Source organism: Mixophyes fleayi, chromosome 3 (genome assembly GCF_038048845.1).
Source record: "Mixophyes fleayi isolate aMixFle1 chromosome 3, aMixFle1.hap1, whole genome shotgun sequence".
Taxonomy (NCBI): Eukaryota; Metazoa; Chordata; class Amphibia; order Anura; family Limnodynastidae; genus Mixophyes; species Mixophyes fleayi.
In genome coordinates, this window is record NC_134404.1 from 347,119,437 (window position 1) to 347,132,512 (window position 13,076).

Consider the following 13,076-nt stretch of genomic DNA (forward strand, 5'->3'; position numbering starts at 1 on the left):
TCTAGCGGCTCAAGGAAGATGAATTATCGGTCATTGCACGTCCTCCCCCGTCCTGTGTCTGCTGTGAGTCTCCTCTGTGCCTCACTCTCATTCTTCTCTATTATAGGTGTGTGTAGTCCGGGCTCCATGGAGATCAGTGCACCTCAGCGCAGCGGTCAGTTGGCGCAAGTACACCCCAGAGTGCAGTTATTGAATGTAGAAGCCAATGGAGGTGTGAGGGGATAATGATGGAGAATATGAGGCCCTGGCTCACCCAGGCAGACCTAGGGACAGTTGGGATATCTAGGTCACCCATTAGTAGTGCTATATTTGTAGGCATTAGGAGGCCCATTCAGGGCTGTAGATATAAAACCCGCTAAGGAGGAGGGTACTGCAGATAGTGATATTATTTGTAATAACGATCCTTCTTAGGCAGCTGACAAAATAATATTGTGACCAGATGGGCTTACGACACCCGGTCTGTTGGGGAAGAAGAACGTTGGGATGTTCTTCTTACACGGTTCATCTGGGTTTGTTTCTCACCGTCAGTAACCGACTGTTACTGACCTCTCTTACTGGTGTCACCGGCCATCGAACACTCACCGAATGCCAACTGCGCAATAGATGTAGGAGAATCTCGCTGCCACCACTGGGCTCCTTCATGGCACCTAGAACCGCTTACTTCTGGGTGGCTGGTATTGCTGCTTCAGCGCTTCTTTACTGTGGGCTGGCTGGTACCTCCTAACTGCTTACTATGGATCAGGACCGCTGGGTAACGGGCAGAGCGTTGACACAGACGCTGGATTCAACACAGGACAACCGGGGAACGGATTAGAGTGTAAGCTCTTATCTGTTGGTCACAGGATAGAGCAGGTATTTGGTGCCAGGCAGAATCTGGAAGCAGTGATATTTACTGCTCCAGGGTCTTTATAAAGAGCGTTACATGCCTAATAATACTTTACCTTGCCCCAGGGTTTGGCCCTCCTTGGCTAAATTTGTCTCCAGGGATTAGGCAGCCAGATCGCAGGGCAGCAGTTCCCAGGCTGCGTTCCCCAGCACGCTCTGCGTCTCCTGGATTCATTTGCAAGTCCCCTCCAGTAGCCACGGAGCTGCAGTTGCCGGTGGGCACCCTCTGCATCCAGGGGCTGCTCCTGCAGCGCCCCACTGGGCCACTAAGCGGCGCCACAGCGCTCTGGTCCCATGGACAGGGACCGGAGTGGCAGCAGAAATCCGCCGGTGGAGCCCCAGATCCCCGCTAGGCCACCGGGGAGGTAGGATCACCTGGAGTTAACCCCTCGGACCCTGCTCACCAGTTACTTACCACCACCACAGCGCCCTCACATTAGATATATACATTTTTTAAATAAAACATTTATAAATACCCATTTTTATTTTCCCAGCCACCGCAGTGCACATTTACAATACATTTGAATTTAATAAGATACACATTAAATAGTCATGGTTATACACGCAGCGCCTAGCGACGGTAATTTAACCCTTCAGGCGCTGGGTATTAACCTCCACAGAGAACATTTCAAGGTAGAACTCTGGCGCCGGCCACAGATATGTTTGTATAATTATAATAGAGTGAATCACTCCCATCTCACAGAGTAAACAGCGCTGTGAGATCCTGGTCACATTCTCTCTAATACAAACATCAGCCTCTCGCCCGGAACTATGAAACGACAATAGAAATGTCCAATGTCCGTCATTTATCTTCCTCTCTCTTCCTTTATCCACAGAAGATGAAAACTGAGTGTTGGTAAAATACTTTTACCACATTATAGTAGATAAATAACCCACAGGATACAGTCACTATGTGAAACTTGTTCAATAACTTGGTGAGAGTGAGATTATGTCCCAGTTACATGGCCCAGTGCTGAGAGTAGACCAGTCTTCTGGTACCTGGCTGCACATGGACCCCCCCCTCACCCTGCTACTGTAGTAAATGTACAGTGACCAGGATGACCCTTGTGCTGAGCAGATTGAAGCATACTTGCTGACATTCTGTCCTGATCCACAGTAAGCAGTCTGGGAGGATTCAGATTAACCAGCAAAGAGGTGCTGCAGTAGCTACACATTACTGGTTCCCGGTGGCTGTGAAGGAGCCTGGTGGGGGCAACTACACCCTCCTAGAACTGGGGGCACCATGTTAGTCCGCAGTTGACACACACAGGTGGATAAAGGCCAGTTTGGCCAAAGCGGCACCAATAGGAGTAGTTGGCGACAACTAATTCTGACAACTACCGAAACCCCACAAAGAGCCGTATGCCGTATAGGATGGGGGGGGGGGGGGGTAGGATCGTTATACATGGTTTATTCTTTCTACAAAAAAATTGTCACCAACTGCATAAGTCCTCTAGTCACAGTACAATTTTTTACAGAGGATGATAACTTCTGGTGGGAGAAGTTTGCAGCAATTAACTAATTAATGAGCTACTAATCATTGTGGACAGTCTTACTGCTTCCTGTTATTCTGACGTTCCTGATCCTGTGCAGCTTCCACCTTCTTGTACTTGATGTATATAATCTGTGTATGTTCTTATCCTCCTTCTGACTAAACTGACTTGTATTAGTTTATATAATATGGGGCCCTGTGGTGAGGATTAGAAGGTGCAGACAACAGACGTTCAGGGAATTCATGTCTTTACCTTCCCTTAAACCATTTATTTTCCCTTTCTAACTTCCTGGTGACTTCCCGCTGCCACTGAGAGAAACCTGTCATTGAGCTCAATTGTTTTGGGTCCGGTTAATCTTCGGCCTTTCATGTGTCACCGGTATAAATGTTTACTGATGAGATGTTTTATTAGTATCCGACTTTCCTGTTAGGGGTCCTGAGGACCAGGTTTAAGAAACACTGACCTAGTCCCTGCTCTGAAACCGTGAACAGGCTGCTATCTGTGGGGGTCTCGGAGGAGGGACCCCCAGGAATGTGCTACACTGGGGATGCCAATACTAAAGACAGATATCACCTGTACCCGGGAGAACCTCTGACCTTATTAAACACACAAGAATATGGTTTATGGGTTGAACATCAGTCATATTCCACATGGATGATGTATATTATGAGAGAAATAATAATGTTCTCATTTGTCCGGCTGTATCAGGAAAGATCTTATCATCTAGATGCTTCTCTCCATATCAAAGTAACACTGTATTATAGACCAGCTTCATCAGCCTCCATTACCAGCATTGCTCATCCTCTACCACTAACATAACTGGTGCAAAGTGGGAACGTTCCTTTCCTGTGGGACTCTGGGGCTCATCCTCCGTCCGCCCTATGATGCTTCTGTCCATAAATGCGGCTGTACTGAGCTGGGTAATGACCTGTTCTTATAATTACACAGGCAAAAAACTGACCTGGAAAATGTATGATTATTGCTAATTAATATCGACCATTTCACCATGTTAATGAGGGACCGCGCTCCTTTCTATAGGTGCTCACACAGGTGCGCTCTTGCACTTTACATGCTGCTTACACGCACTAGCATTACTGCGGCTAGCGGGAACAATCCCGTTCACAATGTCGGATAACAGTGTAATATATGAGCGATACCAGAACCACCTCAGAGATTACTAGGACGTGGATAGTCTAAGAACAGGGAATTCACCATATGGTGGCCGTGGAATCACGTGACTGCTCTGTAGAACCCTCTGCACAGAGTCCTGAATATACAGGAGCACAATCTCTCCTCACACTTCCATGTTGTGACAAGAAGAGGTTTACAGGACTATTCCTTACATACAAGTTTTTACATATAAGTAAAAGTTAAGATCCCTTCTTACAACTTAAGGAGTTTGCAGTTCTGTTCAGCTGAGCCCAAGCTATTGTTATCTGCTATCATTCATTTTCTGGCTAAAAATGCCAACTGCAATGTCCTTAGTGACAGGAAGCAGACGTGCACAGGTAAATATCTCCCCCAATGAATAACTCCTATCTCCGATATCTCAGACATATGACGTCGCTGTGCATACATGTGTTTTATATGTATATAGTTATGTTGCAGTGTAGGTGGGTTACCTTTCTATTTCCTGCCTATTTGTGTTTGAGTCTTTGTAGAATAAATAGACTGAGGATTACAGCTGGATGTTTTAGTTTATTACAGTACAGTTACATTATAATGTGGATCTGGGTGACTGTTCTACAGAAAGAGTGTGAGCTTTTGTGGCCCGCATGTATAAAGTCTGACCTCGCTACAGGGATTCCTGCTCACAGTGACAGGAGTTGGAGATAATCCTGGGTGTGGCAGCAGCTTCTGTGTATGATAATCCGTGTACAAAACACCGTACAAGTGCAAATGACTGAAAAAGAGCAGCCTAAAGAAATGAACGAAGTATCAACCAAAACATGTATAACAGAACTAATATGTCAAAATATGGGAACTCCTATGTCAGCCGCTTATTCTTATAAACGTATTAACGATGAATGAGTTATATAACAAAGATAACTCATGCATAGTATATAGGATTATAAGAATAAGTGCCTGACCTAGTATAATAATCAGTAGTATAATAGCAGGATGTGACCAGATGGACCTCCACCTTGTCCGTGCTGCTGGGGACCGGCTGGGCTTGCCTTGCCACCGCCCCCTTTCTTTATCCCAAATTGCGCCCCTCTAACCGCAGTAGAAGGGGCTTGCTGCCACCACTAGGATCCTTAGCGGCACCTAGATCCGCTTCCTTCTGGGTCACTCTTGCTGCTAGTGTACCCCCTTGCTGATACACCTGGGCTGGTACCCCTGACCTCTTACTATGGATCAGGGTTGCTGTGGATGGTTCCCCCTGACCTATCACACCACAGCTGCAGGTAGTGGGCAGAGTGTTGGTACTGGATGCTGGGTCCCAACCTCAGAACAGCCAGATGACAACAGATTAGATTGGTCTAATCTGTAGGTCACAGGAATTAGAGCAGGTAAGTAGGTGTCAATGTAGGATCTTGACACAGTGATGGTTTATTAGCTCAAGTGTCCTAATAAGGACAGTTACACGCCGGTTTGTGGTACTAGTGATCTTCAGAAGGTACAAATGGTATGATGATACATTACATGGTCATGTAGTCTGCTTTTCATACAGATTTACACTGATACCCTGGGAGGAGGTAATCCAGCCTCCTGCCCCTCTAACCAATCCTGGTGCTTCATGCAGCCAGCACATAATTTAGCCTGGAGGGGTTTAACACCTTTTTTACATTGCTGCTAGCGGCACCACAATGTCAGGTTTTATATTGAATATTTACCATCAGGATATAATAACATGTTATCTAATCTTGCTTTTAATGCAATTTAATTTGTAAATTCACATTAATCTGAGATCACTTACATCCTGAGTCTTACACACATAGGAAGTCTACCAGCAAGTCTAATTACCCCTCCTGTGCTTTCAGGCTCAGCAGACATGTTGGTCACTCAGCGATGAAAAGGATTAACATGAGATTACCTGTCTCCAGGCAGTTTCAAAAACACACCCCTCCACACACATGCCTACTTGGGATTTCATATAGAAAAGTTACAAAACTCAAACATGACATACTGTCTCAGAAATCAGCACATTTCTAATACAAAGTATCAAAATTCAGTACATTTGTAATTATATAAATTGGCGCACTGCGCTAATAATTTAAATATATTTATACAATAAGTTATTTACAAGTGATCCAGCCACACAGAAGTATAAAAATAACAGTATGGTAGCAGAATAGTTGTAAGTAATATAGGAGTATAAAGGTAGCATTATAGTGACAGTGGTATAGTAGCAGTGATATAGGAGTATAAAGATAACATTATAGCATGTTAAAAGAAAATCCTTATATCTTACCAGGGCTGTCATGTTACATATGAAGCCTTATCTCTCATACTAGGACTGGCATGTTACATGTGAAGCCTTATGTCTCATACTAGGACTGGCATGTTACATGTGAAGCCTTATGTCTCATACTAGGACTGGCATGTTACATGTGAACCCCACACACAAGACATTTTCAGATGTGTCTGTGTTAGAGGGTGTGTTATAGATATTATAGTCCAGAAATGCATTCATGATTGGTGCTTTTCCCTCATTAATTCATTAATTAACGTAGAGCTCAAGTTAATCAATTCACTGATTTCTATTCACCCCTTCATAAGTGCTGAAACATTCCCACAGTGTGATCCGCTAAGGGGATCTATTTGGATCTGTAGCAGATGTAGTGAAACACGGTACAGAACAGTTAGAGTAAAACTGTTTCCAACTGAACACGTCCTCTGAGCAGGTTTATAGACAAGATGGATGAAAGAATTTTGCTTCATATAGGGACCACAGCCTCACGACTCTGCTCTGTGCTGCTGAGGACCCTGCTCCTTCCACTATATAACTCAGTCTGTGGCTGCCTACATTCCCCTCCTCACCTCATATCACTGTGTCTCTGCTGCTTATTAGTGATTTGAATCCAGAATCCATAAGTAACTGCCTCCTAACTGCAGTTTCCCCCCAGGTTTCTCACTCTTTCCTCTTCTCTTCTAGAAGGCAAAATGATGCCATTTGGTGGCATAGCGTCAAAGCTGAAGATCGATCGACTGAAGGCGGCTGGTGTGGGGTCCCACGAATGTGCTGTGAAATACCTGAAGCAGGACTTTGAGACCCTCCGTCAGTCCTGCTTGGAGAATGGGACCCTGTTTGAGGATCCTCACTTCCCAACCGCTGTCTCCTCCCTAGGATTTAAGGAACTAGGTCCCGGCTCCAGCAAAGTACAAGGGGTCCGGTGGAAGCGGCCATCGGTGAGTGTGACACTGGGGTCTTAGATGTGGTTTATCATGAATGAGAATATACTGTAATGTCCACTTTGATATCGGCTATAAAGAGCACCGTGCATCCTCATTACTGATATTGTGACTAAGAAATGTACATAGCAAGCAGTTATTGTGGAACTACAAGTCCCATCATTCACTGCCAGACTGTATCATGCTGGGACCTGTAGTTCTGCAGCAGTTGGAGATTACTGCCTAATAAATCGGTGCTCCCAGTACTGGCTATAATAATGCACCCAAGCATTGCTTTGCTTTTTGGTATCCAACCGTTTTTCTTCTGTCGCTAGTTCCTCCCCGCTGCCTGCCCTCCGGCGGCCCCTCCCCGCTGCCTGCCCTCCGGCGGCCCCTCCCCGCTGCCTGCCCTCCGGCGGCCCCTCCCCGCAGCCTGCCTTCCGCGGCCCATCCCCACTGCCTGTCCTCCATGGCTCCTCCGCTCTATAGGGGGTGGAGGCAGATTTCAGTAGTTGGCAATGGGGGTCTCTTGAGATCAGACCTTTTTATATACATTGTCTAATTCCTGTGTTCAGTGTCCGATTTCATTGGGTCCCCATACCCTGTGTGACATTCTCTTGTATCTTCCCACCTCAGGAAATAGTTGGCGATCCGCAGTTCATCATTGGTGGAGCGACCAGAACTGATATCTGTCAGGGAGCATTGGGTGAGTCTGTCGGAATCCGTGATGTCACATTCTACCATTATATGCCTTATGAATAATAACATATTTAAAGGAAAATTATTCTGAAACATGACGTTGTATATTGTGTACAGCTTCCATGTCTAAATAACATGTGGATACTCTCATGTCTGAGAGATGCTTTGTTGAATAGATATTGCTCATTTAAGGTACAAGCTAGTAGCCACTGAGGGGCGCTGTCGCAATGAGGTCTATTCCATCTGTGCAGCAAGCAAACTCTTCTGGCAGAAGAGTGCTTGTGGCTCCACTCCCAAAGTAACTCCAAGCTCTATAGAAGGGCCCACTCGTGGGACCTCCATGAACAGTGGTTTGATGAGCAGGGAAGTTGTATACAGCTGATGAAGTAATCTGTGATGGCAGCTGCTTGCTCTATTATGCCAGGCAGGTTCTGCCCCACCAGGCACTTTATATTGATTGCTGGTATATGGCAGCTGCCGGGATATAAAGCTCAGAGCCGTAACTTAAAATTTTAGCACCTGGGGCGAGAAGAAAAACTGCTGCCCCCCTTGCCCTCAATCTTAACCAAATGAACCTAAAATATTCATAAACTGCGCCCCCCATTAGCGCTGCGCCCTGGGCGGTCAGCCTCTCGCACTGCCCTAGTTACGGCCCTGGTAAAGCTGGACGGGTGACTGGTGTTGGCAGGCGCCTTACTGTCTGCCACATGATAAGGGAGAAAGTCAGGTGACTGAGTTATGGGGGAACAGAGAAGATCGGCTCTGTCACAGGAGAACCATTTTGCAATTGAATCTACCCCTAAGGCTGAGATTTACTTTTAATTAGCTGTGGAAACAGCGTGGCTGCTCTCTCTCATACTAACTAATATAAACCTGCAGAGAGATCAGGGGCTCTGTGCAGCACAAGCATGTATTTTACTAATCATTGCAACAAAAATAAAATGACAATAAACCATTATCCTAAAAGAGTAAAAATCACCACAGACCCCCTTACCCCCCCGAGACCCTTTAACCGGTCCCATTCCTCCTGAGACCCCCAATCAGTCCCATTTCACCCAGCTAACAATGTTCTGTTCCTCATCCTTGTATAACTGCTACAACCTGAGTGATCTGTTTAATTACTCCTGAGAACACCTTTGTACCCAGATTATAGGACACTTGTGACAATGTGTCTGCAGGAAACTGTGACCCCCAAAGCCCTAAATCAGATGTTTCCTTTCACTTTTTAAACTGTATTACAAAATAGCAGCTAAGATCCGATGGCCTATGCTGGGTTACCCTGTACTCCGGGCCCCTACGCCCACACTCAGCCTGTTTACCCTGCACAGTGAGATTTGTCCGGGATGCGTCATAGAGGGGGGGGGGGCGGCTTAGGGACAGCTGCTAATTATAGATGCCACATTTGTCAGTAATCCTTAACGCCTGCACTGCTGGACATTCCTGTACTTCTCCTTTCCCTGTGATTGTTACATCTGCTCCTGGGATTCTGGGATAGGAATCATCCTGTATGAAAGGGACAAAGGACAAGCTGGCAACAAGCGACCGCTGAGGGAAATTACAATGGAAAGTTCCTGGGTCTTTATAGTGAGTTGTATTTATTAATATGCTGGATGTCCAAATGTTTCCATTTTCTACTTCCATTTCAAAGTGAAACAATTCTGTTACAGAGAATAAAGGAGCAGAAACACAATTATCCCAATGTGTAATAAATAACCACAGCGGCTAATGTCAGCATGAATGTTTACATATCCATCAAAGTATTATATCGGTGAAGGTTATTGGGAAATAAAGACACATGATTTACAGAAGTAGAGAAGGCAATACACAAACATAAAAACAATACATTTTGTAACTCCTATAAATATGGGAACAGCTGGAGCCTCATTTACAAAGCACTAGACGGATGATGCGCAGTGTAAAATCCTGTTTAGGGATGAACTCTGTGGTTTGTACAAGTGCATCTAGAATTTCAGCAAAATGCAGAACAAGTTTCCGTAACTTGCAGAGCAGAAATCAGTCGGTAGTAGGTTTGGGTGTAGTGAGGGACATGGTGTGCTGAGTGCAGTGTAGTTGGACTGCAGCACCTCACCTGAAGGAGCAGCGCACAAGTAGATTGTATTTTGCAGAGCGACACAATGATTGGAAATTAGGTAAAAGTGGTGGAGAAGGAACGTTCCTTGCAGGCGAAGCACAGACTCCTCCGCTCCTCAGAAGGACTTTGCTCCAGCTCTGAGCTGAGGAGATCAGGTCTCATACTCCTAATTGAACACATTTTGTACCTTCCAGTTACATGTCAGTTGGGAATCTCATTGTCCAATGAGCAAAAAAAAAAAGAAGCTCCAAACTCAACAACATGTCACATGTAATACTCCCAATGTCCTCCCGCTCTCATGATTCACTTAAAACATCAATGAGGCTCAACCCCCCTGACCAGCATCGCTGATGAAGATCGTCGTCACGGACAAGACTGCCCATATCCGAAATGAATTGCTACCACTTCCTCAACCAACAACCTGCTCAGTTTCTTTCCTGCACCTTCTCTATATTTGATCGTACACAGTGAAGTCTCTACCCTACTCCTCTCCTCCCACTGTGATACAAACATGAGGTTATTACTCTTATTCTGAGAAAACAAATTCTGACTCAAACTCTCTCCAAGATTACATCCCAGCTCTCAGCTCCCGTGCCCCTCCAAGCTTCCTGAGAGACTTGTCTACAGTCACCTCACACAAACTATTGGATCCTCTTCAGTCAGGTTTTCGTTCCCAACACCCCACAGAGACTGAACTGACAAAAGTTGTCCATGATTTGATCACTGCTAAATCTCAAGGCCATTACTCTCCTCTAATTCTCCTGGATCTCTCTGCTGCATGTGACACCGTTGACCACTCTCTCCTCATACAGACGCTACAATCCCTAGGTCTGCAAGACACTGTCCTATCCTGGTTCTCGTCCTACATTTCTAATTGCTTTTTTGGTGTTAATTTCTCTGGATCCACCTCTGCTCTGCTTCTTTTATCAGTTGGAGACCACAGCACTCAGTACTAGGTCCTCTGCTATTCTCTATCTACACCACTTCTCTCACCCTTTGGATTTAGGTATCTCGGCAGGTTATTCCCCAGTCTATCCTCTCCTGATCTCTCACCATCTGTGTTGTCCCACGTTACTGGATGTCTTTCTGCCATTTCATCCTGGATGTCCTCTCGCCACCTATACAGATGCAGTTCCTGTCTCTGTGTTATAGAATTTACCAATGGACAGGGGACATAAAAATAATAATGTGTTCTGAATTAATTCCATAACCACCGCGCCTGATGTTGGTGGGAGGTTTGTATTACAGCTAATGAATACCTGGAATGTTATGTGTTTTCAAATATAGATAGTTTTATTCAGATTCAAAATCTATTATATATTCCACACTGTTAATTTATTTCTTTCATATCTTCTTTCTATGTTAAAAAACAAAGTCTCCCGATCTGGGAAACCAGTTCTTGTTGGCAAAAGACAAAAATCTTCAATTTTGTAAAGGATACAATCAAAAGACCTGTACAGACTGTCAGCATCTAGTTGTATGGAATAATCTTTCTACAGTTTGTGTCTATGTAATTAACTATATATAACATATATATATATACACCATATATATATTTTTATATGTATAAATAGGTGACTGTTGGCTCCTGGCTGCGATTGGTTCCTTGACGCTGAATGAGGATCTCCTACACAGGGTCGTACCACATGGGCAGAGCTTCCAGGAGGAATATGCAGGAATATTCCATTTCCAGGTATGATGGGGGGGAGGTGACCAACCTCACGTGGAGATTTTATACTCACAAAATCCTATTAATGGGAGAGATTTTAATTTAACACTAAAATCTGGTGGGAGGGAAGAGACTTTCCTCTCTGTGTATTTTGTCTCAGCCCATTTATGAAGGATAATAAGACAGCGACCATAGAGGATGCTTCATAGATCTTATGTGAATCTGATGCATGCAGAAATATATATATATATATATATATATATATATATATATATATATATATATATATATATATATATATATATATATATATATATATATATATATATATATATATATATATATATATATATATATAGGGAGAACCAACAGATGGCACATAACTACTTCCCCAGCCATTATAGAGAGGATAGGGGCTATAAAACATAGACCATCACCCCCAGCTCTGGTCTTCTTACCTTCCTTTGGGTGAGTGATCCTGTTTCTGCCCCTCACATCTTTGCACCCCTTGTCTCCCCACCACTAGATCTGGCAGTTTGGCGAGTGGGTGGATGTAGTAATCGATGACCGTCTGCCGGTGAAGGACGGAGAGCTGGTGTTTGTCCACTCTGCCGAGGGCTCGGAGTTCTGGAGTGCCCTGTTGGAGAAGGCCTACGCCAAGTGAGTGTTGTGTCCATCACACCCCACCTGATGCCGGTTACACTGAGCAGCTCAGCCGCTGGTACTTCTCTCGATGGGTTGTGCGGTCTGTTCCTCTGGTTCTCAGTGATGTGAATCTCCCTTTCTGCAGAAAAATAAAATGTATGTTTTGATAATGAAACAACCTTGCAGCAAAAGTTATCAGTTACTCAAGAAAAACACATCACATTCAATTTCCTGGGTTTTTAATACTGAGGTAATTTTCCAGCATTGATTTGATCAGAGAGAGCGATGTTGTCGTGCTGTAATGATTGTATAGAACATACGTATTTATAAGAGTGATGGGAGAATAACATTGAGGAAGCAACATTTCTACCTAGACAGGAAACACTTGTAACCAGCGTCCATGTGTGAGCCGAGCCTCAGAGTGACCTGGAATTGCACTCCTCTCTTCTGGAAGCCAGGCAATACATATACATAATTATCGCGTTACATTGTGATCTCTGGAGGATATATATATATATAAATGTCTAGTGGCGTGTGTTAGTCTTTCTGTGTGTGGAAAAAATAAAACCAAGCTGCAGCGCCACCTGCTGGGCGGAGTTATAATCTGACCTACTAAATTCTTAGTGTGTGTGGAAAAAAAAATTCAGAAAGGGCTGAAATTTGGTATACTAAGATGTTTTTAATTTGTTAATTTAATTTGTTAATTGTTAAGTGTTTATAAAGATTTAAAAAATATATATATATTTCTTGAAGGAGAAGTGACAGTTGGGAGTGGTTGGTGGTTGCCGGGGGTGACAGTGGGGAGTGGTTGGTGGTTGCCGGGGGTGACAGTGGGGAGTGGTTGGTGGTTGCCGGGGGGGAGTGGTTGGTGGTTGCCGGGGGTGACGGGGGGGAGTGGTTGGTGGTTGCCGGGGGTGACAGTGGGGAGTGGTTGGTGGTTGCCGGGGGGAAGTGGTTGGTGGTTGAGGCCTGGCATGACAAGAACCTTTTTAACACCTTAAGTAGCTTGATTTGACTAGAATGCATGAGTATCACGCACGGGTTAACTTGTGTGTGTGTGTGTGTGTGTGTGTATATATATATATATATATATATATATATATATATATATATATATATATATATATATATATATATATATATATATATATATATATTGCGCATCTCATACGGGAGCATAAATACAGGGATGAAAACTGCAAATTGATGCTGATTAGAAGCGGAAACACTATTGATGAGATTAGTCTATTATATGAGA

General features: G+C 44.2%; 1 protein-coding gene and 1 long non-coding RNA gene across 3 annotated transcripts in view; one reads left to right on the plus strand and one right to left on the minus strand.

Moving 5' to 3' along the window:
• LOC142145031 (uncharacterized) overlaps positions 1 to 13,076 on the minus strand; it is a 57,191-nt gene that overhangs the window by 19,560 nt on the left and 24,555 nt on the right. For both annotated transcript variants that reach the window (XR_012689814.1, XR_012689815.1), the window contains exon 2: positions 11,632 to 11,957. This is a non-coding gene — a long non-coding RNA (uncharacterized LOC142145031). The remainder of the gene's footprint in view (positions 1 to 11,631; positions 11,958 to 13,076) is intronic.
• CAPN11 (calpain 11) overlaps positions 1 to 13,076 on the plus strand; it is a 40,621-nt gene that overhangs the window by 9,856 nt on the left and 17,689 nt on the right. Inside the window, exons 3-6 of the mRNA XM_075204482.1 lie at positions 6,478 to 6,731; positions 7,350 to 7,419; positions 11,079 to 11,197; positions 11,700 to 11,833. Of these exons, the coding sequence (XP_075060583.1) occupies positions 6,478 to 6,731; positions 7,350 to 7,419; positions 11,079 to 11,197; positions 11,700 to 11,833 (577 nt within the window). The remainder of the gene's footprint in view (positions 1 to 6,477; positions 6,732 to 7,349; positions 7,420 to 11,078; positions 11,198 to 11,699; positions 11,834 to 13,076) is intronic.